The 16540-nt window shown below is 38.8% G+C and overlaps 1 protein-coding gene across 1 annotated transcript in view; it reads left to right on the forward strand.

The window, feature by feature from the left end:
- Nucleotides 1-16540, forward strand: part of loaf (low-density lipoprotein receptor domain containing lost and found) — a 77545-nt gene that overhangs the window by 51728 nt on the left and 9277 nt on the right. Inside the window, 2 exon segments of the mRNA XM_028183105.2 lie at nucleotides 442-665; nucleotides 11597-11741. Of these exon segments, the coding sequence (XP_028038906.2) occupies nucleotides 442-665; nucleotides 11597-11741 (369 nt within the window).

Here is a 16540-nt window from a genome sequence, read left to right on the forward strand (position 1 = left end):
GTGATGTGACGAGTTTTAATGATATGCTCATTAACGTGTGAGACTTTTTCTGCGTATTTCTAGTTTGTTTCCGAAAATTTAACAATATTGTTTGATCTCGTTTTTTTTTTTCTGTATTTGCGAGTTGTTTTTATTAATTTTACTATGACGGTACAATCTCACGTTTATTTTTTTCATTTTATTAATTCTGACAGTTCACTTTACAGTTTTTGGAGCCACGGACCATAGATTATACACTTAATATACGGACGACTGAGGTGTTTGTTTTTCATGAACATTTTAATATTGTGCTAATCACCGTCTAATTATTGCGTTGGGTGTTCGTGTATATTTTCGATTACATACTTCAGGGTTGACAGTCAAATACGTAATATTTGCTGTTTTTTCGAATTATGAACTTTATTATCAGTGAAAATAAAAATACTTTTCGCTTGTCCCCAGATTATATGGAATCACTATGCAAGGACCACTTTCTTCAACGTCAATACAGAAAGTTAGACGGAGGTGTCCTGTGGTCAAGGAACGAGAGGAATCTGGACTGCACTGTGACTTTCCAGACGCACAGCATCCTCCAGAGGTTCATGCTGCATTTCGATCTACTGCAATTGGATTGCAATGACCATCTCTACGTGTATGACGGGGCGCATGCCACCGCGCCGCCGAAGGTTCGATATTTTATTGAATTAAAACTATTATACTTTTACAGTTTAATCTCATCGGTTTCTTATCTTTATTTTTACTTAGTCACAGGAGAACATTATAGTTTTGCACACTTATTACGAAATGCTGCAACTGCTGAATCCAGTAATTTTTTTATTATTATTTAGTATAAATAGTATGGACCTCCCATGTCGTTCTTTGAACCTTGAGTGAAAACTTAGACGTGAAAAAGAAAAAAATATATGTCTAATACAACACTATTATTACAACCTTGCCGTAACGATATCTGAAAAGGTCCTAAATCTAATGACATGTTTAATACTCCCTAAATTCTGAGTTAATAATTTCTTAAAACCCAAAACAACTATTTAGCGAACGCGCAAGATCTTCATAATGTCTTAACACAAATCTTTCATAGTTAAAGAATGGCATGTCATAGCGTTTATATGAGTAGAGTACTTGGGTAAATTCATTCTGGAGGAAGACATTAAAAACGATTCCTAGAAAGACTATGTGAATGACCGCAGCAGATAGTTAGGAAGGGTAAGCTTTGCTTCTGTAATGAGTGGCGCGATACCCAAACACCAGAGAGATGTACGGCATATGTAAAAACATTTACCGCCAATTTTAATACCAAAATAATATAATAATATAATATTTAACCGACAAATTGCATTTTATAACCGTTATCATAACTAATTTTGGAATTGATCCAAGTTTTGTGGGGAAAATTACTTAACTACCGACTACCTCTGCCAAAAGCCGGGAATGGCTTAATTCCATTTTGAACATTGGCCCCAGTGACTTATCGCTACATGAGTCCGTTTATCACATATCGTCTCTTCGCATTAAAAGTGTGCAGTTTCCAAAAATATTCGAAATTGAGTTAATATGCGGAATCATTTGATAACACCAGTATTTTTCTCATAAATACTGTCAAAAGAGCGTAGTTTAGTTTTTTTTTAATTTACCTATGTTTTTACTACTATTACCAAATTAATACATAATTTTATCTTATTATACTTTCAAAGACAGATAATGTATAAAAAAAAAATGTTGCAAAGATGATCAATATTAAAAATATCACATGTTAAGCCTTTAAAATACTCTCCTGTAAAATAAGTAAGTTTTGAGATTATACAGTTGTAATGCGAGAAGACGATATGTAATTTTTTAATGATTTTGTGCTCATAGTACACCCATCACCGGTCACCTGCCGTGACTGCTACTAAAAAATCATGGTACGAATGTCCTCAGACATGACGTCTACGCTTTAATTGGAATGCCAATTATATATAATGACATACTTATTGAGACGCCTGATTATTTCGAAATAGATAGATCAATGTCTATATCTATCTATCTCTCTATCTATCGACGTCTATGATGGGAGATCGAGCTGGATCTCTATTAAATGTAATATGCCGCAATCCAATGTTTGCATATTTATTGCTTTTTCTTTCTTTCTTAGAGTAGGACTCTTTAGCGATCTCTCTCTCGTTGATACCATTATGCTATCTAATTCCGCTGCGACGTTTTTATGGATGGATACTATTGTTTTGGTGAATATTAGACTTTAACCTAAAGACTTTTTTTAACTGTTCAGATTAGGGAACAGGCTAACGGCAGGTCTGGTGTTAATTTTTTTTTTATTGCTAGATGGTTGGACGAGCTCACAGCCCACCTGATCTTAAGTGGTTACTGGAGCCCATAGACATCTACGACGTAAATGCGCCACCCACCTTGAGATATAAGTTCTAAGGTATCAAGTATAGTTACAACGGCTGCCCCACCCTTCAAACCGAAACGCATTACTGCTTCAAGGCAGAAATAGGCAGGGCGGTGGTACCTACCCGCGCGGACTCACAAGAGTCCTACCACCAGTAATTACGCAAATTATAATTTTGCGGGTTTCATTTTTATTACACGATGTTAATTCCTTCACCGTGGAAGTCAATCGTGAACATTTGTCGAGTACGTATTTCATTAGAAAAATTGGTACCCGCCTGGGATTCGAACACAGGTGCATCGCTCAACACAAATGCACCGGACGTCTAAGGTCGTCGTGGCCTAAGGAATAAGACGTCCGATGCATTCGCGTTGAGCGATGCACCGATGTTCACATTACGCTCTACCACTAGATTTATTTATTTCTTTTCTTTTTTATTATCATACAGTATTTAGAGATGAGGACCTTTTGTTTAAATTTCAATTACCTACTCAGAATTTTCGGGTAAACTTTAAAATCGTTCATCAAAAACAAAACTTAAAAGTGAACTCGAATTAATTCACACGACACTTCAGAGTCAGGTGTCGTGCTTATAATAAACAGCCGAACATATTTTAAATTCAAATTTAGAAACTTTAAGTCTGGAACTTAACGGTTTCCATCTTAACTTTAAATGTTTTTGAGTTGTTGGATTCTACGAGTCACGAGTTGTTGGATCGTTGTGAGTTTGTTGAATGTTATTACTGAAAGAACCATAAGTTTATTCGTGGTTTTTTAAATTCGGTTTTACGTGCATGTTTTTAGTTTGGAGTTTAGTTTTGTTTTTATCAGGGTATCAATTTCGGGTGTTTTCAACAGAGCCAAATAGTATATTACGCCTGGACAAAAACCTCTTTAGAAAACAAAGGCTTGGTCTCGAGTGGAGTAATCCTCCTGTCTTTAAGCCGCGGTTCCTAAATACCAGCTATTTCCAGTAGACTCTGAACAGAAGAGGGCCATTCGAGTTGTCGACAGTCCTGTAGGTGTACTACAAAAGGAAGATCTTTCACCGAGCGGGTGATATTGTTCCATAGATCGACGGTCCGAATGTTGTCGTTCGGAACTTGTATATATGCAAGCTTATCTTGAAAATGTCGTAAGCCAGATTAAGGCACCTGTCAAATATCTTGTGTTGTATGATGGCTGCCCGCCACAGTCCCATCTCACTGATCTTTTGGAACGCGTACACAGAGAAGAACATTTGTTATCTCTGTATTCTGTACCGTATCTTCCACGGAAAGTGTTCGGATGTTTGATATGGCATATACTTACTTTTTGTCACCGCGCTGTAACCAAAGCAGAAGAGACCCGTACTACCCAGACTTACAGGCTTTCATTTACGCTTGTTGGGAAAGCTCATTTTTCAACCAAACACGACAGAATAAAATATACGAAATAATGTATTTATAAAGCATTGAACTATAAAGAGTTTAAGGGCGAATAAGCGAATAAATATTGTTAACACAAAACAAAAGCATTCCGCAACCGAAAATAATGTTTGCGAAAAAGTTTTGCAACGTTTGTAAACGTTCGGGTTGCGGTTTTAGCGAACCGCGCATACTTCGGACATTAATCGAATTAACCGAACCAAGCTCTATAGAGGTGAATTCGGACAACGAAAGCAATATCTATATATTAATACGTGAAGCAAAAACTTTGTATCCCTTTTTACGAAAATTGCGCGGACGGAGGAGTATGAAATTTTTCACACTTATAGAGAATATAGAGAAGTGCACAATGCTAATATTTTTTTTAAATAATGCATAAAAGATGCATTAAATCAATAAAGAAAACATTACACACACTACATACCATGTATTTGACGCACACACGCATGCATATTAATTATTGTCAAACTTTTGTTCTTGACGTCTGTTGTCAAATTGAGAATAGTTAAATATTGTTATTGATATTTTTTATAGTGTAGTCTTGGCGAAATTTGTGATTATAGAAGTATAAAATACAATCATAATAGTGTACAAACTTACAATTCCAATTAATTATAGTCGAATATTCGACTACTGCGGGACCTCTAGTAATATTAATTATACGAAAAAAGTACTTATTTTAAACAGGAATATAAAAAAAGCGATCTATGCGCATAAGCCAAAAGAAACTTATGCTATGTAATGAGTACCGAAGATTTTTTTCAGATACGGACCTAACATAAGGTCATCCCATAGCCGAAGTTCGTATAGGGTGATACAACTAAGCCGAGGTTCCAATCTTCTGGCTGCGAACATTATTTGAAGAGCAAGGACTAAAGACGCGTTCTTAAATACTCTTCACGATGTAGGAAAAAACGTCTTGCAGTAAAAATTTAACCGAGAAAGCTTGCAAGTTTTCGTATTCAGCAGAGAAGGAACATATTGTAAGCTCGCAAGGGAAGGCACAACAATTCTGTCTATTCCTGCCAGGAAGCAGCCACGGGCTTTTGTTTGAAGAGTCCAGCAATAGCGGTAACAACTTTACGCTAGCTAGATAAAAGAAAACACAAATTCTGAATCCGTCCCACCTCTACCCGCCCACTAGCTTTCGCATTCATTACAGTCCAGGCACCTGGTCAAAGTTCGAAACTATCCGGACGAGGGAACGCGAGCGACAATGGTCCGCCACTGTTCACGAAAGTTCTTCATCAACTCGCTTTGAAGTGGTCAGGCCCTTCCATAGTTCCAGCGCGGTCTGCTTACTCAAACATCCTCCTTAAGTTCTTACGTTGAGTTATGTGGATTGTTTATATGAAGTTAATAGTTGGTGAGTTAATAAAATCCAAGTTTTCATCCCTTATACAGACATAGATTTTCGAAAAACCGTGTTTCGTATACACACATCTGTTAAGCAAGTTATCAGTGGGTTTTAACTATTTCAGCCATTATTTTTAGCACGTTTTTTATTTATTTTGTGGAAGTAACAACGAAGGGAAGATCTCCTACCGAGCGGGTGATATTGCTCGGTAGACCGACGGTCCGAATATTGTTGTTCGGAACTTGTATATATATAAGCTTACCTTGAAAATGTCGTAAGCGAGATTCAGGAATCTGTCAAATATCTTGTGCTCTATGAAGGTTATCGCCACAATTTATTTCTTAGATGGACACGTCCTATCTATTATTGAGTGGTTACCGCAGTCCATAGACATCATATTGTAAGCGCCGCTATTCACCATTGTCGCCTCTGAGCTTTCTAACGTCGGGTGGGCCGTAAATCGTCTTATGTACGCGAGCAAACACCTAGAATTGCCATTTTATTTAAAACAGCGCATTATACGATTCACATAAATTCCAATACCGCTCATGTCATTACGTATTCTCATTGCTTCAAAAGAATTTTTCATAAAGTCCCGACGACCTAAACGGTCGAATTTGCAGCTCGAATTTTCTCCTACTTGATATTCCCTCGCAGCATCCGAGCAATAAACTCTGTCCCACTTATCGCGATCGTGGCTTAGCAGTGTCAGACACGCCTCGACGGGGTCGTCTGTTCGAGATGGTTTTAAATAAAAAATCAACATACCAAATAGTGTTTCTTACGATTGCCTTGTTTAATTACGTGCTGTAGCAGTGTTGAGTGATGCGACTATTAAAATTATACATACCTACGTAGTTACTGGTATACTGTGAGCTTGCGCGGATACATACCGACCATATGCATGAATAGGCTGCAAAACAGTCATTCATTTCAATTTGAAATTACAGCGTCCGATTCAAAACAGACGAGATTTAGACTTCGTATAGGAGCAATTTATTTTATGATGATGTGCACCCTCTTAACATCAGATAAGCTAAAAAAATTCAAGTGGCAAAGTCAGCTACTCTCTCACAGAATATTGTATAACTTGGTTTATAACTTAGGCGTAGCTTTTACTCGTTTCCAGCTGAAACCAAAACATATTATGACATAAAATATTCTTAAAGTATACATTTAAGGATCTTCTTTTTAATATTCCTGTGCAGCATCCAAGCCGTAACTCGCTCTTGAATGACTCACTTAAGCCCCCATCTGGAGCGCTGTTAGTTTCGTTATAACGAACTACTTAGTCGATTCTTCATAATATACTCGCTGCTGACTCGTTGTTCGCAGATTGGCTATTGTAATTTGAATTTCAGTGTTGATAACCTGAACATTTGAGTTAAAAATGTGACCATTCGTAAGTTTTTATGGCTAATAAACATTGAGTATATGACCGTATTGAGTATATGACTCCTTTGTTTGCAAGTGACAACCAAAGACCGCAGACACCACTTAGATAATAATATTATTAGATCGAGTCAGAGTTGCAGAAAAAACCTCCTGTCATCTCTCGCCAGATTGAGCTCTGAAATTAACTGATTTAGGAATCAACCAAATTTGTAATTAAAAATAAACTTACCGACGAAATACTCCGAAACATTCAGGCAGTTTTCGAGGGATTCGATAACTTCTTCTTCTCAGTCGTATGCACTCTTGGCAGAGTGGTCGTGATCATCACTTGGGTTGGTGGTGCGCTTCACCAGACGTCGCCATTCCTCGCGTACCGCGGCCCTTCTTGTGCACTCGTGAACGGGACCGTTTAGAGCTGCCTTTATTTGGTCGGTCCATAGTAACGGTGATCTGCCGCGCGGTCTTGTACCCTCTATCATGCCCTGCACCACAAGGCGCTCAACTGAGTCGTCACCTCGCCGCGACACATGCCCGAAGAAAGAATGCGACCCTGAACGATGGAGGATAGTCGCTGCTTGATGCCGAGTTCCTGTAGAATTGACTGATTCGTTCTGAACTCTGTCCACGATATTTGCAGCATTCTTCTCCAGCACCACATTTCGAGAGCATCTATCCTCTTTTTCTCACTTTCTCTCAATGTCCAGGTCTCAGCAGCATAAAGAAAAATGGGGAAGACCAGCGCTCTTACAAGTCTGATTTTAGTGGCTTTAGTGATATTTCGATTCCCCCATATTTAATAATATAATATAATATTTATAACTTGCCACTGATCAATAATGTTTTTCATATAATAGAACACAAAAATTCACTATCTAAGTTCCACTTCTCCAAGGCAATTTCCGCTTATGAAAACTAATTAAATTCATAACTTTGAGATCAGCTCTGCATAGTTTCCGTGGAAGGCTGCGAGTTCCACAGTAATCCGCAGGCTTAACTTCTAAGAAATTTTTAATATCAATCGTGGGGACCGTCTTTATTCTCCGGTGTGCATTGTGCGGTGTTTCTCAAACTTTTTTATTTTCTATTGAATAAACGTAGTTATTGGCTAGATTTACTCATGGTCTCTTTGTGTTGATTGGTTATAAGAGGGAAGTTTTAATTGTATTTTAAGAATAGCCCACCTAGTCTTGAACACGGTATTCTTCACCTAAGGGAATACTTACCTACAGAGTACGTATTCACAGATCGTAGGGCATCATGTGGTGCCCGCATGGGTAGGTATCGTCACCCTGGCCAGCCGTGCTGTACTTTACAATTGTGACTTTTAGTCTCTAGATGGTAGTGCCTTATTCACCTTGTATTATCTACAGCCTACGGTAACAGATTGTAATCAAATGGACCGTGAGCTCGTTCACGCATCACATGAAATTAGAAAAATATTAAACATTTATAACAAAATAAAATTTGTTGTTATCCTTTCTGATTTTTTGTTGTTGTAGATTTTAAATAAAAACAATGTTTTATGCTTCTTCTCAATGAAGTTTGACATCGTTTAAATTAAAATAACCAACACACACTTTGAGAATCGTCGTCATGCAATAATAGGGGCTGTAAATCCAGCGTTAATGCTTTTGAATCGCAAGCAACCCTGCCCGGGTCGGCACTCCAGACACGTACTCGGATTACTGAGGGGGCTATTTCTAAATTGAGGTTGTTTATTACGTTTGTTTTTCCTGGTCTTCATGTTCATGAACAGACTTATGAGATTTCAGTGTTGTGTTTTGAAATCATCCAGAAAGTCGCGATTACCGGATAAACATCATAATGTGTATGGCGTGATTTAAGACTAGAAGATGAATTTAAGACGAGGTATACGACGTGGATGTCTCTATTTATTATATTGCTTATGTTTACTGGTGGTAGGACCTCTTGTGAGTCCGCACGGGTAGGTACCACTACCCTACCTATTTCTGCCGTGAAGCAGTAATGCGTTTTGGTTTGAAGGGTGGGGCAGCCGTTGTAACTATACTTGAGACCTTAGAACTTATATCTCAAGGTTGGTGACGCATTTACGTCGTAGATGTATATGGGCTCCAGTAACCACTTAACACCAGGTGGGCTGTGAGCTCGTCCACCCATCTAAGCAATAAATAAAATAAAAAAACAACAGACTTCCTAACCTTCAGTCCAGAGCGTATAAATGTTTCGCGGCATAAGACGGTGGTACCTCACCTATCTGTGTCACCTCACAGTACGTCTTGCGAATTTCATAAATTTTACGGGTCTTGATTTTTCTCACACGACGTTATTCCTTCACGGTTGAAATCGCTCGTAAGCACGTGCTAGTTACGTATTTACGTTGAATTTTTTGGTACTCGCCGGCGTGATTAGAGCATCGACATAATCGTACCGTTTCTTACGAGTACACCGGTATAGACCTATTTATGTAATTTTGTTCTTTTTTCGCTTAGACAAAAATATTTATTTTATAGTCAACATTAAATACTCCCGCTAATCTATTTCGTAGTTTTCACTACCCAGGCTATGGACTAACCTTACTAAGATTTATTTTTATAATGAACTAGCGACCCGCCCTCGGTTCACTTCGGAAACTGTAATTTATTATTGATTTCGCCACTATTTAATGGACGTTATTATACATATAAACCTTTCTCTTCAATCACTCTATCTTTCGAAAAACCGCATCAAACTCCTTTGCGTTGTTTTAAAGATTTAAGGATACATAGGGACAGACAGATATAGGGACAGAGAAAGCGACTTTGTTTTATACTACGTAGTGAAGCAAATAGATACTTTTACTAAATTTCGACGCTATTGATTACTTCGAAATTTAACAAGATGCATATTTAAATATTTGAATATAACGAATTTTTTTTATTGCTTAGATGGGAGGACGGGCTCACAACGCACATGGTGTTAAGTGGTTACTGGAGCTCATAGACATCTACAACGTAAATGCGCCACCCACCTTGAGATATAAGTTCTAAGGTCTCAGTATAGTTACTTGTTTGATTATAATGAGAGGTAAAATAATATATGATAATTGGGTTTTGAGTAGAACAATATATAAATATAATATAGAACTTTATATGTAAATGAAAGCAAATAAGATGTCATGTGTATAAGTTGTAAAATAGTAAATTTGTAAAAATATAAGTAGAATATAAAATTTATATTTTACATAGTCTTACTAAGGTTAGGACAGCTATGGACCACTATGAAATTCCTAAATTCGTCTCTGAAATGACCACGACATGTACACCCGGCTAGGTTGGTCACGTTTTCTCGATCGGTCTCGCTAAAATATGACGAGAATATAGTCCGGGCGTAGACTATAAGCCGAGGATCGATGGTTGAGATATTGACGGTGCCTGACCGATTAAATGAACGTGTGAGGACTGCTTTATGAAGTGTCGTGTATTCACTTTTTTTTGGATAGTTTTGGAAGTTTTTATCTCTTATTCCAACTGCTTTTAGATGTATTTTGTGTATGTTTCCAGTTTTTCTAAATATTATAGAGTCATGTCAATTGTGTCTTAGTCTTCATGTTTTGTGTCTTAATTTAGATTGCTCTTTTAACTTATTGAGTCCGAATCTGTTCGCTTATGTTTTTAACTAGACTAGAGGTCCCGCAGTAGTCGAAATTCGACTATAATTAATTGGAATAGTAAGTTTGTACACTATTATGATTGTATTTTATACTTCTATAATCATAAATTTCGTCAAGGCTACTCTATAAAAAAATATTAATAAAGACAAACAGTATTTAATCTATTCTCAATTTGACAACAGACGCCAAGAACAAAAGTTTGACAATAAATAGTATCCATGCGTGTGTGCGTCTCAAATACACGGTATGTAGTGTGTGTAATGTTTTCTTTATTGATTTAATGTATTTTTTATATTAAAAAAATATTAGCATTGTGCACTTGTTCTCTATATTCTCTATAAATGTGGAAAATTTCATACTCCTCTGTCTGCCCAATTTTCGTAAAAAGGGATACAAAGTTTTTGCTTCACGTATTAATATATAGATTATCCTCACCATTGGAGTAGTGGTAGGCGGTGCAGAGCCAAAATTGAACGTGATGATGTTGTGATCGTGAGGTATACATTCCAACGGCAATCGTGATGCCCATGGGCTCTGGCAATCACTTAACACAAGGCGCATGCGTTTCGGTTTGAAGGGTGGGGCAGCCGCTGTGACTATACTGAGACCTTAGAACTATATCTCAAGGTGTGTGGCGCATTTACGTTGTAGATGTCTATGGGCTCCAGTAACCACTTAACATCAGGTGGGCTGTGAGCTCGTCCACCCATCTAATCAATAAAAAAAAAAAAAAAGGGGACCGGGACGCCAAAAACACTGTTTTAATGTACACTTTTTACTCTTTTATTAATTGTTCCCATAAAGCTACTCACAATTTACTTACAACAGATCATCTTTTTAATCACACTTCTGGTATTATGTTATGTGACAATTTTTGCTGTTAACAATCTTAGACGTTTGTTAGCTCAATTATGAGAGTTAGGAAAGATCACTACGGCCGTACTTACATGGGCTCAGTGTAACTGTTACGTCAGGATCGACAGCGCCGAAGTGGAAGCTCAATCACACACTACCCAATGAGTTGTTTAGATATCGCAATATTTTACATGTAATTTCGGATCCTCCCGATCCACTAACGGTGCTTTTAGGTACCTCAAGCACCGGTTATCGTTCTCGTTAAAGCCGTCGCTTGCGACGAAGGGCTCGACGAGTAAATTAACCCTCAGACCCAGTCCACTGAGTTACTCGCCGGATCTTCTCAGTGGGTCGCGTTTCCGATCCGGTGGTAGATTCTGCGAAGCACGGCTCTTGCTAGGATTCGTGTTAGCAACGTCGTCAGGTTTGAGCCCCGTGAGCTCACCTACTAGTTAAGGTTACGCTGATATAGCCTCTCAAAGCTCTCAGCTTAGGTAGGAAAAAAATTAAGCAATATCACCTAACCATAATTGTTGTTGCAGGCTGACTTATCGTGCCGGAACACCAAGCAGCAGGTCGGAGCCCTGTTCACGCGCAGCAACTTCGTGACCCTGAAGTACGTCACTGACAACTGGGGCACGGACGCGAACGGCTTCAAGCTCGTCATCACTGCAGTCAAAGATCCTAGTGAGTATTTGTAAGGTATATAAATATACCCCTGACCTATATGTCCCTGAGTCGTATTCCTCATATCTGAGGGTCGTCGCGGGTAGGTACCACCACCTTGCCTATTTCTGCCGTGAAGCAGTAATGCGCTTCGGTTTTAAGGGTAGGGCAGCCGTTGTAACTATACTGAGACCTTAAAACTCATATCTCAAGGTGGGTGGCGCATTTACGTTGTAGAAGTCTATGGGCTCCAGTAACCATTTCACACCAGGTGATCTGTGAGCTCGTCCACGCATCTACGCAATAAAAAAAGAAAACCATTTTTTCAAGCTTGTCACCACTCTTTCTGGCAATGTGCCCGAAGAACTCAAATATCCTCTTGAGGCCGATGGTAGATTTGGTTTGGATGTTGAGATGTGTTCATTTGAATGCGTTTGTAAGATACTAGTTTCAATAAGGCAAACGGCCGTTGAAAGCTGCACCAACGGAATTCTGACTGGCGTTAGAAGAAACGAGCTTTTGGAAGATCCTCCCAAGAAACAAATAAAACTTGGACGATCTTGATTTCTAATATGATTATCCATCACCCAGGCCGGTCTTTATATAATATTATAGCGTGATTGGTGTAGTAAGAGGTGCCTGAAATGGGTTCTATTTAGGTTGAAAGAGCCTAAGTTCATAAAGCTTTATAGTACATAATCATATCTCAAGATGAGGTGTTAAAATATGACCAATTGCAATATGACAGATCTGGATTGAAAGAGCCACAAGATTTAAGAGCGATGATTCGATTGTTCCCAGTGTTCCAAAAAATCCAACAAAAATAATAACAGAAAGAACCAAACATTTCCCATTAACGTTTAGAGGAAAATTCTAGTACTTAAGAACGTCAAAAGTTTAATGGAAAAATGTTGTTTGAAGCGATTAGCTATCGAAACTTTGGTGAATATCGGTCTGGTTTGTTTCCGATGGGAAGGTGTCGAGGAAACGTGGCAATAAACCTTGTTTTAATTCATAATAAAAAAAAAATCTAAGTTGTACTATTTCATCATCATCATCATCATCATCATCAGCCTTTATTTGCCCCCTGCTGGACATAGGTCTTCCCCAATGCCTTCCACATAATGCGGTCCTCCGCTTTCCGCATCCAACGACTTCCCGCCGTGCGCACTAAGTCGTCAGTCCGCCGGTTGGAGGACGCTCCTGGTACCCGTCCGTGACCTCCATTCGAGGACTTTCCTCCCCCACCTGACGTCGCTGGCTCGACAGATGTGACCGGCTACTGTGTAGTACTTAACAGATTGCTTTTGACAAAAAACGCCTTTTGTGTGTTACTGTAATTTAGGTCACAATAAACACAATAACAACAGCAACCAAACCAAAACAGACCAAACACTGAATAAAAAACAAACAAAGAATTTTTGAATCAAAAATATGTACTAAACATTGGCCCTGAAAACCCTCTTCCGAAGTTTAATTCCGTGTATATTTAATCGCACATTCTTCCCTTTGAAACATTGCCTAGTTTTATTGCTAAAATTCCTTGTGTCGTGACACAGGGCGAACCTGTTGATGTGACCTTAATTTTACTAGCATTCGCCATAAAATAGTTTATGTCGGCGCAATTGTTCGTTTTTGTATGAAGCGTGTTTACTTTATTGTTTTCTGAAAGTAGGTACGGGCCGGTGAAATAGTAGTTCTAGAACTTTCTCAATTTAAACTTTAAAATTTGTTCTGCGTTAAGAAGTCCTTAGTTGAACACAATAGATTGTTCTGACAACCAACTTGCTCCGTAGCTCAACAACAAAAAATATACTCTATGACGAAAGAATGAAAACTCAATATTGACTACTGTTGTTTTGTTGTTGGAACAAACAGTGAGACTGATTAGCGATAGCATGTATATAATCAAAGCTATTGATTGGAGTCTAAAATTTATTAGCTAAGAGCTTAAAACCATAGTTGTAAATAAATTCAAATAAATAAATTGTTGAAATAAATTCAAAACACTAAACATATTGTAATATTGTAGTATTATAAGATAAAATATAAAAGTTACTAAAGTAAATATAATGAATAAAAAATACGCTAAACTTCCGCTCATTTGTTTTTTATCTCGTTTGTTAATGAAAGCGGGAATTTATCTGGAAATTGCTCAATATTTATTTGAAATTATTTAATACGATATTTCAGTAGCGCTTAAGGACCCGAGTTAATACCAACTTGCCATATAAAGGTTTATTGTAAAATAGTCAGACGACTTAAATACTTAGTAGGTATATTTTGCTGATAAAATTTCTATTGTTTATCAATAGAAAAGGACTCAGCGCATTGTTCCACGCGAAGATAAGAAGACCCAGATGACATTTAAGTAATCTCTCAGCGGGAAGCTCCGGTATTCAAATTGCTTTGAAATGAGCTTTTAAGCTGTCAAAGATAGCGGAGTTTTCGATCTATTAAAGATGCCATCGAATTCCTTAGACAAAACTCGCGCAGACATTTCGTACCATTTATTAATTAAAATTCTGGAGGCGTTCAAAAAATTTCTCGGCGACCAATTTAAAAATTCTCCCCTTTCATCACGGGAAGCTCCGCAGGGCTTTCACGTTTTAAGCGTTCACCGTGCTATTGAATAATGCAACAAAAAGCTTCGTCTAACACCCACTTTCATGTGTGCTTCGGAAGGGGAGTTTTCATAAAACGATGCTAAAGTAATGTGAGCCCGTTAGTAAAGAAATAAATCTTAATATGTAGTTTTTATGACATGACTGCATTATCAAACGTAAAAATTCAAATATGGGCAGACGAAAAACTTGATGTTAGGCGATTAAGGTGGACTTTGATATATGAGGTTTCAATATCGAGGTTCTATTGAAATAGCTAGCCTCAGAGATTCGACGACCTCATTGGTCTAGACTGTAGACTAGTCTAGACTAGTGGCTTGTAATTCTCGGTACGGCACAGCTCGGGCTCAATATCTGATCGGATGCCCGGGACACCAGGCTAAGTGGCCCCTTGCTGTGTTGTGCTGTGCAGTCAGTGTGTGCCCAAAGTGCGAGTGTTCTATCTAGCGGTGTTGTTTCGGCGCGGAGACGTTCCGAGCAACGTAACGCAGGACCCGGGAACAGGTGAGTTGTTCGACACTTTCTTTCTTTAACATCAGTTAATTGCGGGTAGTTGTCGTTCAGCCTGGAAAAGCTGCGTACTCATTTTATTCTAAGAATAAAAACCGAGTTACGTTAGCGCCTCTGAGTCTGGCCATCTGTGTCCGTTCCCAGTCCTCCCCTACCCTTCGGGGTCAGGAGGGGCTGTTATTAAACCCGCGTAGCTGAACTATGGTGGCGGTTCACGGCGGCGACGGGAACCCCGTATTTAGTTCCGTGCTTAGGTTAATAAGTTTAGTTCGAATATAGTTTTATTGTCCATTTTCTAATTTAAATTCTTTCCCGTATTATTATTTTTACAATTTTTACAATTAACCTAAGATATAATATAATTAAATTTATTATTAGTAGTATTTAGTAATCATTAATATAGGGTAGTTACTCAACTGCATACTAGCGCCACTGTGGCAATTTATTTACAATTAATTAGTTTAGTTTTAAATTAGATATACCCTCTATAACTTTAATATTTTTTAGTAAAGTATAAATTGTGTTTTTTAAATATATTCTTTTGATCTTACACTGGTGAACCGACCGACCTTTATAAGTGACCATTCTAGTATTTCAGTCGTTTTATTCATCATTAGGTTTATATTTTGATTTTCTTTTGTTTTCACGGGACGTACTGTGGGCTCTCCCGTCGTGGCCGGTTTATTTTTACTTTACTATTATTAATTTTCTTTTTCCTTTTAATTTTATTCTTTTTATCATATTTATTAAAGTAGTAATTTAGCTGGTAGCATTCTATCCCCCTCTTATTTTAAGTTGGGGTGGAATCATAGTTTTTCCTTACCATATTTTTGTACAAGCCGATCCAGTTGGAGCTCCTGAGGGTAAGTTAGCCTAGTTTTGTTATTTATTTTCCTTCTCATAGGTTGGTTTACCCACATACAACTCGGCAAGCCGGTCGCGGAGGGTGCCCGCAGAGTGGCTCGGGCCCATTTCTATTTACATTATTCATTTAAATTTTATATTTTAATTTTAGTGATAAACGATTATTATCAGTAGTATCAGTACAGTACATATTAAAAATCCTAACAACAAGGTGGGTCGGTCGTTGTCGTCTATAGTAGTACGGATGTACCGCCAGCCGTAGTGGCCGTTCATAGTTCGGCCAAATCATGTCGGGGGGGAACCCACCCCCAACTATCAGCACACCCGGCCCGTCTCATAAGGGACGACAGGCAATGCCGGAACTTCAAACACCAACACCAACACCTGCAACCCGTATGGCCCCGATGGGACCCGGTGCGGGCAGTTCGTCCGGGCCTTCGGCCGCGGCCAGGGAATCCCTGAGGATCGTACCGGTGGAAAGTAACTTTCCTTCGTCGGCCGATCCCTCTGGGCCCTCTCGGCCGCGGAAGAAGGCCAGGTCCGAGTCTGACCGGGGCTCATCGGGTGACCAAGATAAACGCCCGCGTATAGGCCCTTCCTCTAGGTCGGAGGGAGAAGAGAGCGTGACCACGTCCACGGATCACTCCTCTACCGAGTCTATCACTCCTTCCTCGTCAAGATCCACTTCCCCCTCTGGGAGTCCAATCCCAGTCCAACCCGTTCCCAAGCCTAGAGCACCCGCCAGGACAGGGATTGCTCCTAGGCAATTGAGAACCCCTCCTCACTCTCCTTCCCCAACTTTATCCCCAATCCCGGTGGACT

This window comes from Bombyx mandarina, chromosome 04 (assembly GCF_030267445.1).
Source record: "Bombyx mandarina strain Sakado chromosome 04, ASM3026744v2".
NCBI classification, from domain to species: domain Eukaryota; kingdom Metazoa; phylum Arthropoda; class Insecta; order Lepidoptera; family Bombycidae; genus Bombyx; species Bombyx mandarina.